At 35.7% G+C, this 19,066-nt stretch overlaps 1 protein-coding gene across 1 annotated transcript in view; it reads right to left on the reverse strand.

The window, feature by feature from the left end:
* Positions 1-9,759: 9,759 nt before the first annotated feature.
* Positions 9,760-19,066, reverse strand: part of CDH19 (cadherin 19) — a 68,141-nt gene continuing 58,834 nt past the window's right edge. The window contains exons 9-11 of the mRNA XM_039238749.1: positions 15,236-15,353; positions 12,763-13,014; positions 9,760-10,250 (exon numbers count right to left, since the gene is read on the reverse strand). Coding sequence (XP_039094680.1) covers positions 9,760-10,250; positions 12,763-13,014; positions 15,236-15,353 — 861 coding nt within the window. The remainder of the gene's footprint in view (positions 10,251-12,762; positions 13,015-15,235; positions 15,354-19,066) is intronic.

Below are 19,066 nucleotides of genomic sequence, written 5' to 3' on the forward strand. Positions count from 1 at the left end.
ATTATAAAAGCCACATTTCAGATCATTTCTAGTTGAATTAAAGAACCGCCTGGAAAAGGAGAAGCCTCTGCAATTGCTTTATAAAGGTGATGATGCTGTTGAGATCCCTATGACTCTCAGTGGAGCTGTTGCCATGTTTAACATATTTAATACACTTAAGCATCCTACCTTTCAGAAAAGCAATTAGAGCCCATAATGGAATACTCTGATTTACCTGATGTTGTATACAGTATAAAAGGAAATGGAAGTGATTAGAGAAGGGAAAATTGGGGACTGAAGTCTACCATAGGGAGTAGCATACCTGCCGTAGAAAGTAGCATTTGGCTTTTAGAATTGTTTGGCAAGTGACGAAACAGGCTCCAGCTTGGCAGTGAATAGCTCTGCCACCATAGCGCTCATTGAGTTCAAATCCCAAGGCTCCACCAGCCTTGTGCAATCAATTTAATTAGAAAAGAGAATGCATTTTAAAGTAGCAAAATGATTTACAAGGGCAGAAACCCTACTGCAGTCTGGAATGTTAAATACTCCAAGATGATTCGCTCATAAAAGTCTAAACTAAGATTTTCCGTTCTAGTTATCTCTATCTGTGTCAAGAAAACTATTAAGTTGTATTAATGTTGCAAACCAATAATAAAACAGAATTAGAAACTATAAGAAATGGAGGATTTTGATGTAATATGCAATTCTGTGTGGGTTGGTGCTACTTTCTTATACATATTCAATTATATTCGGCACCTCCGAGCTGATAATGCTCATGTTTGCCTTGCACAAAATACAGAAAAGCAGTCTTCTATCCAAGTACAAATGGGTAGAATGCACCTTCTGCTGGAGCAGATCTTGACTATGGCTTGTCAACCTTGCTTTTACAGATAGGAGTCAAATCTCAGTTTAGCACCAGGAACAAGGCATTTTAACTGCCTGGGAAGGAATACGTTAGTGATTCCATGATACATGCTGACCCCCATATTCTAATATTTTCTCAAAAAATATTACCAAGAAAGGATTTCAGATTCCTTTCTTTCCACCAAGAAAAGTAGAAAGAGAGCATGGTAAGCAGTTACTTATGCAGTTTCTCTTTCTAAGCGGGTGTAGATATGAAGTTCCTGATTTATTTTCTCTCTTTCTTGTTTGCTTCTTCCCTGTGTTTATTTTAAGGATTTACATGTTTTGGCCCCAATCCGACCAGAAGACATTTTTTTTTTTAAATGTTTTTTTTATTTATTTCTAGGAGAGAGAGAGAGACAGCGTGAGCAGGGGAGGGTCAGAGAGAGAGGGAGTCACAGACTGAAACAGGCTCCAGGCTCTGAGCTGGCAGTCAGCACAGAGCCCGACGCGGGGCTCGAACCCACGAACCGCGAGATCACGACCCAAGCGAAAGTCGGACGCTTAACCGACTAAGCCACCCAGGCGCCCCAGAAGACATTTTTAAATACAGAATTTTAAGACAATAATGCAAATTAGATGGACTTGTATTGTTTGAAATCGACCACCTTAAAAATCAATACCACATTCAAATATATTTGTAGAAAGGTTAAAAATCAATTACAATTACAATTCAGATGTGCTGAAACTTGGGAGTGATTAATGTGCTTCCCAATGTGATCATTTTATACCATGAATTGTTAGGAAAAAAGGAAGCTCCACTTTGTTTTTATCCTTAAGTGAAGTGGACGTGTGCTAGAGGATAGGTAAGCTTGACCTCAGGCTCAGTGGTGATGATGCCTATTATCTAGGTATATGGGGTCATCTGTTGGCCATTTGCTTTCTCCATTAATAGAGGAATACTATATTCCTTGATAACATATAGACCATATAATCTGATATCAGATGGGAAAAGCTAAAGGAACCTGTCGGGCTTATTAACCTGCTTTTGTTTCTAGGACACAGATTACTGCTGAAAGATAAATCAGGGAACCGGGTCTGATATTAATGAAGCTTACCTTGTGTTACCCACACGTTAGAATCATTCACCAGTCCCATGAGTCTCAGTGCTCGGTTTTCAGGCTCTAGGAATCTCAAAACTCATCACTTAAAAATAGCTAATCCTTTTTCTAGTTGATGATTAAATGATGGGGGGGGAAAAGACAAAAAAATCAAGCACATTTGAGTATAGGTAGCGATACAGAAAATGCCAAAGAGAAGGAAGATCAAAGGTAGGAGCTGGAAGATTTGGTAAAAGCAACATTAACGAGGGGCACCTGGGTGGCTCAGTCTGTAACACATCCGACTCTTGATCTTGGCTCAGGTCATTATCTCACCTTTTTGTGAGATGGAAAATCAACTCACTGGAATCCCAGTTGTGGGATTGAGCCCTGCATCAGTGCAGAGTGTTCTTGGGATTCTCTCTTGTGCCCCTCTCCGTCTGCTCCTCTCTCTCTCTCTCTCTCTTTCTCTCTCTCCCCTCAAAACAAATAAATAAACTTTAAAAAAGCAATGCAAACAAATGGCAAGATGGCAGGTGCTGTGAGTACTCCCTTGTGAACTTAGGATTTTAAAAAATGTATTCTTGCCTTAATTGTCTCTCTTCTCTCTTTCCTTTGCTCATTTGTTTGCTAATCATGATGATACAAAATTCACACACAATTATTTATTTGAATACCCTTTATGAGAGAATTGTTACTATGGAGAGAGAAAAATATAAGTCATATTATAAAGGTGCTGTGTTAATAACCTAAGGAGCTGAAGTTTATGGGAGACAGCCTGGTGTAATGGAATCCAGAACTAGCTTTCCCAGATGTACATTATCACACATTATTACTACCTGTTACCTGTATGACTTAAGGTGAATTAGTCTCTCTTTGTCTTTCCTTTTTAGTACCCTGGAAATAACTCCAGCTCCCCCTTCAATTAACAGAGGATTAAACAAGATAACACATTTTTAAGAAAGAAAGGAAAAGAAAAACACTGAGCAAACTACCTAGAAATACAAAAGCTTAAAACAAAAAAAAATGTGAGAGAGATTTAGGGGAACAGCTTTGTTTGGTATATTCAGAAACATTTGAAATAATACAAATCCTCCTGTGATTAATATTTTGCCTTGTTTGGCCAGTAGCATAACTCAGTGGAAGACCATTAAGAGGCATCTAGTCCTTGCAAAGCACAGAGGACAGCTGGACTCGTCACCAAGTCTCGTGTTTGTACTAACCGGTCACTCTGGATAAAAAGCCATGCCTTCACTTCCAAGTGTTCCTCACCAATATTTTTCATGCTAGGACCTGGGTATTTTCTTTGCTAAGATTCTATTCAGGGTTTATTACATAGCACTTTGTTTAGAGATGCTCAACTAGTGGATAAAATCTTCAATGTTTGTTCATTTCCTTCTTGAGAACAAGTGAATGCAAGAGGGAGACATACTTAGCATTTTTATAGTTCACAATTTTTCTTCTCATGTGCAGATTTTATCTCCAGGTATTTATATAAACATCAAGTATCATGACTATAGGCAACAGTTTATAAAGAAGAAAACTTTGCTCTTAAAAACTGTGTTATTGAGACAAATTATTTTCACAGTGTGTGGTAGTGATAAGTTACTATGAATAAATACACTATGTGATTTATCCACTTCTAATGTTATTTATACATTAAAAAACATTTTCAAACGATGAGGGGGAAATTCTCTCTCTATGTAAATTTAATATATCAAGTGCAGGTATGTAGTACTTTTTAAAGAAAGTTAAAATTAGATAATTAGTTCTGTAGAGGAAGCTGCCAGAATAATGTAAAGGTCACCTGGAATGAGAAAGAAATTTCTGAAAACTGAGGTGTTGGGGTGAGCTGGACAATTGCCTAGAACTTGCCTGAGCCCTAAGATAGGATTAAAAAAAAAGGAGAGAGGATAAAAATTTACTCCGCAGAGAACATATGGCAATGTGTTCTTAATTTTTGTTTTTTCAAAGGAGAGAGGACTGGGGAATATGGGTAAAAGCCAAGGGTGCAGATTTTTATTTTGTATTGTCAGAGGTGAGGCGAACTCTCTGCTTTGTAATTATTTTTAAATTCCTAATATAAATTCAGAACTATGGGCATCAGATGTTAAGATATTAACACAAGTTTGAAAGCTTTCTTTTGGAACTGTTAGAATGTTTCTTTTATTTCTTTCATGTAAATATAATATAAGAAATAATCAGGTACAAAATGAGTGAACCCCTTTCTTTTTGGATAGTTTTTTTTCCCTAAAATACCTATACCTAGAAAAAGTTGCCATGATCTGTGGTTATAACTTAACAGAGTATATTCCCCCCAAAAAATGTCATAGGGGAATGATTTTCAATCAGAACATCTCATACATAATGCATAACTTGAGCAATTAATTTTTTCCTTTGGTAATAATGGAACATTACCTTGGAAGGGTCAAGGTGGGGAGGCAGTTAAGTAACAGCAAGCTAATTATTGTCCTGCATTAATTCATTTTCCTCTTGTCCATATTAATTGTAGAGTAATGAGCTTGCTGTGCAAGCATTTCTAAAGATAAACTTAATATCACAATAATTATTACGTTAACAATAACAGATAAAATGCTATGCATTCTCTACATTAGGCATAATTTATTCTTTATAGATATTATTTTAGTTACTTCCTGAGGTAGTCTGATTATCTATTCTTAATATCCCCAGTGTACAAATAAGGATACCAAAAGAGAACATTTTAAATAATTCATCAAAGTTTGCACAACAAAGAACTGTTAGCAACTGGAAAATAATTGAAAATGTACTTCATAGCCCCTTACCGTCACTAGCCTCTAAATGACATAATATGGAAATGTGAATACATGCAGCAGCTCCACTCCCCTTTCGAGACAAAACATGGTGCAGATCTGTACCTTTATGTAATCATGGATATGGGGTATTTTCCATGTCCGACCTTATTTGTAGCTGAGATAAGTCACTTAGCTCTGCAGAACTCAATAGAACATATCACATTTTAAACATTAAAGTGAATAAGTGCAAAAGAATGGCATGAAATAAAGTTGCATAAACTATGTTCATATGTCCACACATGCTTTAAGAACGCTATAAATTTTATTTACTTTTTTTGTATTTTGCTTCTGATTTAGGTAAGGACATTGATTTCTGAATTATTTAAAATATATGGAATGCCAAATTCATTTGGTAGGTTAATATATCCAGGTAGGTTATTGATTAATCTGAACTTGAAAGAAACATCATGAAAATGTTTTATACTGTTCACTTTGTACACTCATTTCCATTGATCCTTCTGATGGTCACCTTGGGCCAATCTCAGGCAGTTTGTACAGCTTCTGGTCACTATCCAAAACATTGTTTTTTATTTTTTTTTTAATTATTTCTCTTTGCATCCAATGTAAGGTTCTCTCTCACACCCTCTCTCACATACCGTGCTGTTTCTGGACCCTTGCTGTCTGGATACAGAGGTAAGGAGCATAGTAAACATGACTCCATAACCTCACAGCCAGAGTCCTGTGTGAGGTCAGGTATCTGATTTTTGGTGCTTTATTGTGGGCTAATACTGGCGGCATTTGGGGACATTTTAAGGACTTGTGGTTCCTACTTATCATTAGCCTGTGTTACATATTCTTTGGATGACTGATTTAAGCTTCCTTTCAGCTCCTACCTTCTGTGCAAAATTTCTATGGCTGCAACCTCTTAACCTATGGGAAATTCATGCAGTTTTGCCTCGTTGACAGGGAGGAACTGCATTTTTTTTCCAGCTCTTGAGCTTTATCTCTGTCTGCCATTTCAGACCAGTTGGTCAGCCCTCCAACAACAGAGCTCCCTCAGAAAAGAAGGCAGTGAAACATCTAACAGGTCCCAAGGATCTGCTTTGTGATTTAGATACTAGCCTTCCTTCCTCTGGGAAATCATAATTTATCTCAATAGACAGGTGATAGATAGATGATGATAGATAGATAGATAGATAGATAGATGATAGATAGATGATAAAGATAGGTAGATGATAGATATATGGATAGATAGACAATAGATGATAGGTAGGTAGATAGATGAAAGTCAGACATAATTAGAAATATAAAAAGCCACATACTCCTTTTCTCCATTTATTTCTCTAGTTAGTCTCCCGGCCTTTGCTATTTAATGTCATTTTACATCATATAAAAGAACATGAAGCTACCCTGGAGGTTTGAGTAGCCTTATAAGTCTAACAATGAATTTACCACTAAGTTTTGTATTATAAACAGGAAACAGAATTTTCATGCATCACCCATGTTTTCATATTCATCACACATCATGGGAACTTATTCAAATGAGAAGTTCCACGGCTTTTATGATAGGACCAGTTTTCACTGAACAGCTTAACGTCATTATCTTTTTTCCTCCCTGGAGATAATATCAATATGTCCAAACAAGTTAAAATTCCACTCATATAATTACTGGAAACATTTTGAAAAATCTTATCATACCCAAGAACTGCCCAGTGGTTACTTATTTTGAAAAACATATTAATTCTGTATTATTATTTAACAAAATCCAATATGGCTTCTATACATAAGCAAGTAAAACAGATTGGGATTCATCATTATATTGAGAAATATTTATTGAGCCACTTACTATGGGCTACAAACAATTTTAGACAAGAACAAATAACAGGACAGACAACTCCTTACCCTTTAGGGTTTACATTCTAATAAGTGATAAAGACATAACAAGTAAGAAATATCTGTATATATTATGACACCAGGTGGCTACATGGTATGAATAAAAACAAGACAGAGCAGGGGCCACAGTTGAGGACAAGAGCCAGGAAGGCCTTTGGGAGGAACTCACAGTTGATCACAGAGCGGAATGAAGGGCAGGAATGAAAGGGAGAAATGTTTGGGGATGGATTGATTCAGGCCTAGAACAGGAAACTGGAAGTGTGAAGAAAATACGGAAACGAGACAGACAGAACAGTCAGAGACGGACAGAACACTCCATGACCTTATATCAGGTCAGAGAGCTGATCTCTATTTCGATGCCGTGGAGCCGATGAGATCACGGAGTTCGAGAAGGAAAAGGGATCTGTGTGTTCCAGCAGAATAACATCAGCCATCATAATGAGACAGTCATTTACTGGTCAGGCACTGCTTGTGCTGGCTGCTGTTTTACTCCTTCATCACAAAAATCATGTGAGCTGGGTAAGGGGACCTTATGCTCCAGATTGCAATCTCAGATCTGGCAGGAAAAGGCAGCTGGACAGAGTTCACAGAGTGATCGAAACAAAAGTGAACTGATTCCTGCTCAGCTCTGGTTGGGCTCAACCACACGTGCTTCGGAAACAGTGTCACTGGCAGTTTCTGATCCCTAAAAAGGACTTCACATATTTTCTTGTTTCAACCCTTAGTAATTGAAGACTTCTACGTAAACCCAGGAGTTAACTAAGGTTGATACTTAAGCACTGCAGGTATTAACGTGAAGCTGTGCTATTTTCATAAATATCTGCATTGATTTCGCCTCTATTAAAATTTACAAAGATGAGATCTTAATGCCTTGTCTTTAGCTTAGGATATAGCCGTGTTCGCACAACACCCATGGGACCACAGAAAAGTTAAGTGTTGTTGAAATATGACCACCACGTATAATTTCCAGGAAATTACAACTTCTATATGAGAATCAGGTATATTACCTTAAAAGGAAACTTTTCAGATTAGCAGAGAGATATTTGCTAGAACTCCTTGTATCCACTTTTCCTATGTACCTGTGGTTAACAATCCTATCATTAACTAAACCAGAATTTATTTTAACACATCCGCTTGGTGCCACGGGACTCAAACCTGAAACTCCGTTAATGCAGATGGACGTTTTATAAAGTGTTCATACAAATTGGTAAGTTGTGCATAAAGCTTTCATCCATGACAGAACCTATTATATCCTCAGAAACCCTATTTCCTTTCTCTCATCTATTCTCCATAGATTGATTTATCTGTTGTTTATCATACTTTCCAGTTCTTCAACCAAGATTACATAGCGCTATTTCTTAAATACAAGGAAAAATCCTTGATGGAATAATTCCTGAAAATATCCCTAACTATACTCTTTCAATTTTTATGTTGATATGATAGAAATACAAATGTTCTCTCAACTCATAAATTTCTATTTTCCTTGAAAGTGTTTCTCTTTTAACATTCTGTTTTGTTTAGTATTCTTACACTTGCCTAAGTAAATAATGAGATGAATGCATAAGGATTTTCTACAGCTTATGACTTCTCACTTACTTCTAATATTTTCCTAAATTGTTGATTTCCAGTCTTGGGCTTTTGTAATGATATCTATGTTGCCAACACAATGGTACCTGAATAATTGATACCAATGAGAAACCTCTCTTCTATTACATGATGTGGAAATACTAGAACCATTCAATTCCTCTGTCTTCAGCTAAAAATTACTCAAGAAATTTTATTTAATCACATATGGTCAAATTGGTTCCATTCATTTTCACATGCTGTTAATAAGAAATGACGATATAAAGCAATTTTGAGGACACTGTATTTGACCCTTTTTTTCTGTTCAATCTATGAGTTTTGAATTCCATCTTCATTTGGAAAGAGTAATAAGGATCATTCTTAAAATGTTCATTAAATTTAAAGTGTTTTCTTACCTTATTCTCTGATGTTATCAGAAAGCTTGTTATCCAGATGTTACCGTGGATTTAGCCATACCCAGCAGCTTACCATACTTCCTTCATAATGTTATAATAAAGGTAACTATCGCTTATTTATTATTAAAATTATTACAATTTTATATTCTAAAATAAAAATATGACACTGAAGAACCAGTTATAGTCTAAGCTCTTAATAGAAAAGGAATGCTGAGAATCTTATCATGTTTTATTCTATGCATGGTGAGAATCAGTACAGTTGATCATAATATTTTGGATGAATATTAATTCAACTTTGAATCAAATACTCCTTTCAGTTCTTGCTATCATTTTTAGTAGAGATAAAAATGTACTGAAAAATTTTTCACACTTTCCACGGTTATAATAAAGTTTAAATTGGATGTTGAGTAAACACTGACATATTTTGTTATTGCATTGTGACATGCTAAAGATCTATTTTGGTTACATATAAAAATAACTTATAAAAAGGTCCCAAACATTTTTAATGCCCCCTTTTTTATACAAATCTGTAATATCAAAGACAATACAACACAAATCTACACTGTGTCTTTGATTAACTAACATACCAAGTGTCTGTCTAAATCTGAGATCAATTTTCATGTGCGGTATTCACAATGAGTTTGATTCTATGATGCAAACTACTGTGCATCATAGAATCTCAGTCAGAAACTTGCATATTCATAAAAAAGAAAGTTTTTTAAAATTTTATATAATCACCCAGATTTTCCTAAGTGTTTAAGTTTATCTCCATATACCCATATAGCATTGGAACTTAAAACACATAAACACTTTACTCTCGTTAGGTAAGGATTTAAAAAAAAAATTGGATAAATGAACTAATATTAAGTTGATGTAGTACAGGCCCTTTCTCATAATAAACATTCAAAAATGTTGAGAATTTGCATTGGATGGTAGTGAAAAAAATGCTAGAGGAATATTTCAGTTACACGTACCAGAGAGCTGATTGTTAACATCACCCTATATCTGCATTCACTACAGCTTGCGGGTAGCTTGAAATAACCGAGGGGTATTTACTCCAAGGAAATCAGAAGATGCTATATATGTATATATATTCCCTACCCCCCCCCAGATAATACAACTCTACCAAGTGACTACCAGTGTGCCCAAACACATATTAGCACTTAAAAACATTTTAATAATACAAGAGCCCTAATTATTTGACTGCGTACCAGAACCAAACATGCATGCTAATCTTTTAAAGCGAGGTCCCAACTCATTAAGGTAATCATAATATTCATCCAGATCAGAGGCTGCGGAGCCCAAGGAGCTCAGGGATCCAGCTAAGGACCCTGTTCCCTCAAAAGCGTAGGTCTGGAGGGAGTCAAAAGGAGGGGCGCAAGGATCAGTATTCGCCTCCTCGAGCTTTTCTAGAATGAATTTCCTGAAAATGGCACTGTCTGGGCCGACCTGTAAAGACTGCCTGTACAGGCTTCTGATCTCTGCAGTCGCGGTTTTCCGGGTCTTTCGTTCCCGCATGAGGGTGCTGTTTCTCAGCTCTACGATATCAAAAGCCTCTGTATCTTCTTCTCCTCCCCCTTCATCGTCATATCTGAATATATTCTCTCTGAAATCTTCACCTTTCTCAGGAAACAGAGTCTGTTTTCTTCTCTGTTTTAGGCCTACGATCAAAAAAATAAACCCTAACAAAGAAAGAGAGCATACCAGAGTACGAATTAACATATAAGCATTAATATAACTATATATCATAGTATAATATGTTAATATATAATTTATATTTATAAGTTTGTACTTATAGATTATATATCATTTAATATATTGTTTATAATAAACTTTACAATCCTCGCTTTGGTGATAAGGTCAAGACATGAGCTTAGATTTTATCATTATAAGACAAAAGAAACAAACAGTGATGCTTGAACAATGCAGGCGTAGGGGGCCTCCTCCCCTGGGCAGTGGAATATCCCCATGTAACTTCTGACTCCCCCAAAGCTTAACTACAGTATTTGCCTTGGAAATTTACAACAGGGGCCGGCAAAAGACATGAGGCAGTATAAGAATCTTTCTGGAAGAGGCTGCAGGCTAGAAAAATATCATAAAACAGAGCAAACTATTTTTTGATGATGATTTAAAATTTTACTTTTTATACATGGAAAACTAAAAGAAAAGTAGCGGAAGGAACATTTTCTAACCTACATGCATTGGTCAATTTTCGTAACCAATAATCATATAAAGAGACGTTACGTACAAGACAAAAGTTTGAAATTCTCCACTAAGGCAAATTCTGCAGCATAATTATTTTCTGAGTTAATATTTACTGACTAGAAAGTACATGCCACCAAATAGTTGGTTTACTACCTGCGCTCTGTGACACCACATTCATTTCAGAAATCCCAAATTATCATTTAAAAAAATAAAAAAACTGAGATGTCCACAATCAATGTTCATTACTAAGATAATTTTAACATCATGTAGAAATAGAACAATTTCAGAATGCCTTTTTTATAATTTTAGAAAAAAACTGTGTGTGTGTGTGTGTGTGTGTGTGTGTGTCAAAACTAGCCAAACCTTTCATAGACTTGGATGTATTCAGGATTTTATCTATAAGAATTGAAACAAAGATGAAGTGATGTTATTAATATTATCATAAAGAGAAATACATTGGGCAATACTTTATATAAATCTTACATTAAAAAATTGAAACAGTGTTCTTGAAGTAAGGTCATTGGGTTTGAATCCAAGTACTATTAAAACTCAGCTCAGATATATGGTTGTTATAGAAAGGGAGCTAATAAATAATTTTTCAATCTATGAATTGGAGAGAGTATTCACAAAACTTTTCAAAGGAAACTACTGACTATTGGTTGACCCATATTTCTAACCCTCTAATATTACTCATGCCCTTGACTGTGAGGCTGCCCTTGATTTCCTCATAGGGTTTTGAGACTTGGTTTAGGTCTGTACCTGTGTGTGTATCAGTACTTGCCATCCTCCAAACACTACACTGCACTTGATTCTGATACCTGGCTCTGTAAATCTCAGCTCAGTGCTATGATCAAAGACCATTAAAAATTATTGTAAAGACTGAGGCTGGGTAGGAAAGTATGGTAATTTGGATGGTAAAGAGAAAGAGAAAGAAAGGCATGATTTTTGAAGCTTTGAGAAAAATGAGCAGAGTGAAGGCCAAGCAAGCTCTGAAACACAGATGTCATTGTGAGCTGTGAGATTACAGACCCAGTGGCTTACAGACCCAGTGGCTGATGTGATTGCTCCCACCACTCAATAAAGTTGTGTTGACCTGTGACACGAAGTTACAAGGGAAGTAAGAGAGGGTTTAGATTATATATACTGGTATGTGAAAGAAAGAGAAAAGGTTTTGCCAAATGAATTCTTTTTATTCTTGAAAAGGCTGACAAAAACATTTTGGGGTCCATTTGTCTCACCTGTAAAATGAGTATAACTTAACTGCTTGTGAAAACAACAGCAAACAAACCAAAAAAAGGAGCTATTTTATTGAAATTTATTCCGCATTTAGCACTTTGATCAAGTAAAACCCTCCCTATGCATCCCTCCAGGCTAACATTTACTTTCTTTCTTAATGGTCATAGGACCCTAGGGAATTGCTGTACAGGTTGAATGGAATTGTGCAGAGTTACAAAATTTCAGCACATCATGTGCCAGCTGCAGGACCCTTTGCAAAGTACTTAATGCTTTGAGTTTCACTTTCCTCGCCCATAAATGCAGGTGATAAAAGTTCTACTTCGTAAGGTTATTGTGAGGATCAAATCACATGTTGCATGGAAAGCACCCAGGACAACTCCTGGAGTGTAATAAGCACTCCCCAGAAGGTCACCATTATTATTACCAATTGTTATATAACTCTATATGCCGAAATGCATACTGACAAAAACATTCCTAAACAGATGTGCACACACATGCTGACACACTCATAGAATTCAAGGGTCATTGATTTTCATCTTGAAATCCATAACTACTCTTTTTTTTTAATTTACTCCAGTGCTTGAAGAATCACAACACATTCAGAAGAGCAATTAAATGCACGCACACACACACACACACACACACACACACTCACACACGCAAACCCATACTGTACTGCAATAATGGATTTAACTATTTTTTATATTTATTATTTTCAATAAATGAGGATAGGTTCAGTGCAGCACTACTTACCAAATATTATCATAATGCTTATTAAAATAGCAAGTATGACTTCTGTTCTGAACCCCATGGAAAGCATACGGTCTTTATTCCTGCAAGTGTGTGTACTTCCATAGTCATCACAGTCACAGACGTGTATGGTGAGGGTGTTGGTACTTGTAAGTGATGGCATTCCATTGTCAGCGATTAGGACCGATAAATAGAAGACAGGCTCTTCTTGAAGGCTAAAACCAGTTCTATTAGTCAAAATTACAGCTGTGTTATCTAAAACAGAAATCCGTGTGCATAATTTTTCAATAACACAAAAGAAATTCACACCAGTCGCATGTTTTAGAAGCAATGGTATAGATATGTCAAATAAGTTTAAAACATAAAAAGGAAATTTCTGATAGAAAGACAAAAGATCCACTCAAAAAGTCATTATTGATTTGCCTTTGCCCTAACCCTAATTACATAATTAGGTGAATTACACCAATCAATTCCTAAACGTCTTTGATAAAGGTAGAAAGCATAAATGTGGAACACAGAAAATAAAACAGCCTTTTAATGAGATATCAATATTTTCTAGGGGTGACTAGCATTAAACTTATGTTGACAGTGTCAGTTTCATTTGGGTTATTTACTCACGACGCAGGTCTTTTTTAGTAGAAAAGTCATTGCTACAAGTACTAACGATACATAAGATTTTCAAAGTCATTTACCAATTTCACAGCAAGTGGTCTCAAATCACATATTTACTAATGAGACAAAGGATTAGTTTTACTCAGTAGGAGAAATTCTATTGGGATGTTTCATTTCACTTTGACATTATTAACCCATTTTCTATTTAAAATTCAGGTAGTAGTTAAACCTTAGTAGCACCAATCACTCATTTAGATAGAATATTTTTAAAAACTTTAACAAAGATGAACAATATATACTTCAATGTTTTTTAAGTTGTTTTTCCCTGAATACCAAAATATTCTAAGTAATCTTTTTTGGTGCAGTCTTGTGCCTGTGTACTATATTTCATCCCTTTTCTTAGATTGCCATCCCCCTAAATATTTTCTGTAGCAATGAATCCTTAGAAGACACAATCAGGAAAATCCAAATAAAGGGAAGTCTCTCAAAATGTGTGCTTGCTAATGACTTTTCCCAAATCACCTTTTTAAAATGAATTCTCTATCATGTGCTTGGAACCTATAAAACTTTTGCAATTTTATTTATTTACTAGGCAGATTGGAAAGGTAAGAAAGTTTACATTTTTCCATATATATTTTATTAGATTACTTGCAGTCACAAACATCGAATCAATTTTCTTCATGTTTTGATATGCTTATTTTTCCTCAGTGACTTGTTTTATATTAATGTAAATAAATCTAAGCTAAAACTTATTTCTTATATTGATATTTGCATTTTTTATCCTAAGTGGATTTGAGTTTTCTTCACTGGAGAATTTGACAAGGAGAAAAGGAAGAGAACATGTCTGCATTTATTCTCCCATGAAAGATGTCCCCCAGGGGTGCTTGGGTGGCTCAGTCGGTTGAGCACCGGGGTCTCGATTTTGGCTCAGGTCATGATCTCATGATGCGTGGGATCAAGCCTCATGTTGGGCTCTGCACTGGCAGCATGGAGCCTGTTTGGGATTCTCTCTCTGCCCCTCCCCAGCTCATGCTCATTCTTTCTTTCTCTCTCAAAATAAATGAATAAACATTTTTTTTTAATTAAAAAAAAGGTGTCCCCTAGATCAAAGCTTAAACTCAGTTGTAAGAAAAGACAGGTACAGGTATTTGGTTATGAATGTTTGTGTAATAAATCCTATGGTGTTTTCTATCTTTAAGATATAAAGTAAAATTAAAATAGAAGTCCATATGATGACTTGAAAATCTTTTACTGAAGTGAAGGAAAAAAGAACAGAACAGCCTTATACAAAGTCAGTCCACTTTGTATCTGTATGGAAGGATAAAATATTTTGTCTTTCCACACAAAACCCTTTGGAACATTGTGTCCTTCGACTGATATAATCACTCCATTTTGAAGGAAAGGGAATAATCTTAAGCCAGTTTTATATATTTAAAGCTTCTAATTAATGACTCCAAATATCTGTGAATCAATCAAGCTAACATGACTGTTAAGTATATATCATTTTCTTCCCCAGGCATAGATTTGAAGTTTGAGTTATACAAGGACATGAAAGGAGCCATTGTGTCAGAATTGCAATTATATTTGCAGGGTCATTCAGATTTTGCAAGGTCTTATAGCCACTGATGACTAGACAAAGGGTTTTTAATTTAAAGGAATCCAACAAGAAATGGGGTTACGATTCAGAACTCAACTTTGAGGTTTTTTTTTTTTTTTTTTTACCATTTTCATTGCCACTCCCTGCTCTTTTTCTCAATATTATCATATTGCAAGAACCATATAAAAAAGCAACATTATACATTCACTTAAAATCAAACACATTTCTCAAAGAAAGCTAAAAGACAATTGTGATGAATGGCATTACCTTGATTATCTATGATTGTAAAACTTGAGTTCTTTGTGTCTTCCACAGATAGATTAAAGTAAAAATGGTGATCTTCTATGGATTCATCTCTATCTACTGCACTGATGGTCTGAATTACCTAGAAAAAAATAGAAATATGTTGCTTGCTTTTTGAGTCTGGAAAATAATTACTGTTAGAAAGATTATGATCATTATTAGTATTAGCTTTTATCAAAATTGTTTACCAATTGTTATGGATATTGCAGAAGATAACTCAAACTTGGGGATAATATTAAAATATTTTCTCAAGTTAAAAATAAGTTTACATGTGGGGCACCTCGGTGGCTCAGTTGGTTAAGCGACCGACTTCAGCTCAGGTCGTGATCTCACAGTCCATGAGTTCAAGCCCTGTGTCGGGCTCTGTGCTGACAGCTCAGAGCCTAGAGCCTGGACCCTGCCTCAAATTCTATGTCTCCCTCTCTTTCTCTGCCCCTCTCCTGCTCTCACTCTGTCTCTCTCTTTCAAAAAATAAAACACCAGAAAATTAAGTTTACTTGACCCTTTCAAAAGAGTGTTTTGATACTGCATAATAAATTAACTTGTCTTGATGGGTAAGATGATTTCCATCACACTTGTTTCCATTGAGTTTGTTAGAAGTTCTCAAAGTACCACTGCTATTAAGATTCCCTCCCATATCCCCACCTGATTTCCCCCTTTCTTCCTTTTTTTCTTCTTTTCCCTTTTTTTATCTGAACAATGGCCATTATGATGTGTTGAAGTTATATATTCCCTGCTCATTTGAGAGCATAGCTGTGGTAAACTTATTGTCTCACTAAAGTATTAGCTAAACTAACGAGTTCTTAAATTGATTTGAGGAAATAATGCAGTTAGAGCTTATGGGCAAAGTATGTGATTTCCTTTGACCCATAAAAATTAGAGCAAAAGTGTTCCCCATCAAACAAATTTCTATTTCAGATCATAAAAAAAGTGAAGTAGTGCAGTTATAAACACATCAGTTCACAGTTAATTCTTTTTTTCAAGACATGAATGTGTCAGTCAGCAGTTCATTATTGTCAAAAAAGAGATGTGCTGTCAAGATCACATAGTGAGACTGTGATTAATTCTGGAAATTAAAGTAAATTGATTATTGAAGTTATTGTTTTGCATTTTCTAGAATTAAAGTGCTTTTAACCATGTGTCAAACAAAATATCTTTAGTTGCAAGATGACAGACCCAAATTTGATAACGTTATACTTCAAAGAATAGATATATCTCCACATGCTTAAAGAGCCTTGTAAAACCATTGTAATTTGGACATTATTACTGTATTTCTTGATTTATCTTTTTCCTTGTAACACATTCCTAATCAAATCATAATTGTATAGTGTTAAACAATGCAATGAAACATAGCTCCATTCAATCCATGCCTGCAGTAATAAATGTGCATTGTGTTAGGGTGATGCTTTTATTTTGGATTATAATAGCCAGGGTAAAGGGAGGGGGAACTTGAAACACTGATATGTTGAACCCTGGCTTTGCCACTTAATAGATTTTTATGCTTAAAAAATGGAGATACTAATACCTAACTTGTAGGATTAATTTTTAGAACTATATGTCAGAGAGGCACCTAGGTGGCTCAGTTCATTGAGCATCCAACTTCGGCTCAGGTCATGATCTCATTGCTCGTGAGTTCGAGCTCCGTGTTGGGCTCTGTGCTGACAGCTCAGAGCCTGGAGCCTGTTTCGGATTCTGTGTCTCTCTCTGCCCCTCCCCCATTCTCACTCTGTCTCCTTCTCTCTCTCAAAAATAAACATTAAAAAAAAATTAGAATTATACATCATAGCTTTTCAAGGTGCTTTTTGCACAGTCAGTACATGTTTATATGTGCTTTCTTCATGAAGACATAGTCTTATTGGGATTTGCACGGATAAGATGGCAGCCTGTGGAATGCTGGCTGTAATCTCATTATGTGCATATTTGTTTAATTAAGATTGATAGCAAACTGCAAAGATTCATGTTCATCTTGTTGCCATATGCAGGCTTGATTTTTAGACAAGGAATAATTTATCTCACTAACTGGTTCTCTGTATTAAATACATGCATCAGGGACATCTGGGTGGCTCAGTCAGTTAAACGTCTGGCTTTGGCTCAGGTCATGATCTTGTGGTTCGTGGGTTTGAGCCCTGCGTGGGGCTCTGTGCTGACAGCTCAGAGCCTGGAGCCTGTCTTCCAATTCTGTGTCTCCCTCTCTCTCTGACCCTCCCCTGCTCATGCTGTCTCTGTCTCTCTCTCAAAAATAAATAAAACATTTTAAAAAATTTAAATACATGCATCAGACTAAATGTTGAATATGTTTCCTTTTTGTGTATGAATGTTGAAGAACACTGGTGAGATATTCACTTTGTATGTATTTTTAAATAATTTTAATTAATTAAACTACTCTACATATGTATAGGTAAGCTGAATATGCATAGGTTTCACCACTCTGGTCCCCCCCCCCTTTTTTTTATGTTTACTCTTGAGAGAGAAGGAGACAGAGTACAAGTGGTGGAAATTCAGAGAGAGAGAGACACATTTTTTAAAGTTCTACTTTCTTAGCCAAATTATAGTTTTATCAGCCATAGCCACCATGTTATACATTCGGTCCTTAGATTTTATTCACCTTATAAAATTTATACTCTTTTACCAATCTCTTCCCATATCCCACACCCCCAGGACCCTGGCAACCATTTTCTATCCTAACCCCCTCCCCTCCCCTCCGCAGAACACATTATTCAAGCCCTAGACCTGTTCTTGTTTGTGAAGTTTGCAAAAAAAACACTGTAAAGGATACAGTGAATACAAGAAGCAAACAAAACCAGGTCTCATACAAGACAGAGACATGCAGAGAAATAAGTAATATAATTCCTATAGAATAGACAGACACCAAAAATAATGGTTGAGAAAAAAAGAAGAAAGTAATCTGAGTATTAAAGTAGGAGAAAGAAAATGATTTTCCAAAGTGGAAGGGAGCAAATGAGCTAATACTTGGGTAAAAAATTATGAATTAGCCAGGCAAGTGTGATCCAGACAAAAAAATGCTATGTGAAAACCATGAATGCAGAGAAATAACATATTACTAGGTAGAAATGAAAGAAATTTGGATTTTTAGGTCAAAGATAAACATTAGCAGTTTCATAAGTTTTCATTTAATCATTTTATGGAACTACAAATGGTATTTGACTTTAAAGATAATCATGGGAAAATGTAATCAGTGTGCCTGTCCATTACTATGACTTCTTTTTCTAAAAAAAAAAAAAAAGCGGGGGGGAGGCACTGGTGGCTCTGTCTGTTAAGTGCCCGACTTTGGCTCAGGTCATGATCTCACAGCTCGTGGGTTCATGCCCTGTGCCTGGCTCTGTGCTGACAGCTAGTTCAGAGTCTGGAACCTGCTACTGATTCTGTCTCCCTCTCTCTGTGACCCTCCCCTGCTCACGTTGTCTCTCTCTCAGAAAGAAATAAAACATTAAAAAAAAAAAAAAAAAGGAGGCACACTGGGCCAATTTACTAAAATGCCATTCCTAGATAACTTTTCTGATTTAAAAATATCAGTACAACATTCATTTTCACACAAAATGTATGTATGGCCTTTTTTAAACATGTAATTTTTTGATAGCTAGGCAAAGAAGCAAATATTATACATGGATTTGGAGCAAACAGTTAATATATTTGAGTCTGTTTCTTTATCTGAACAGTAGATATCAATGAAGTCTACTTATAGGATTTGCTGAGTAATTTTAGATATCAATGAAGTCTACTTATAGGATTTGCTGAGGAATTTCAAATAAGATTACAAACTATGAGTTAAACAAT

The sequence above is a fragment of the Hyaena hyaena genome, unplaced genomic scaffold (genome assembly GCF_003009895.1).
Source record: "Hyaena hyaena isolate Hyena2069 unplaced genomic scaffold, ASM300989v1 scaffold_145, whole genome shotgun sequence".
NCBI lineage: Eukaryota > Metazoa > Chordata > Mammalia > Carnivora > Hyaenidae > Hyaena > Hyaena hyaena.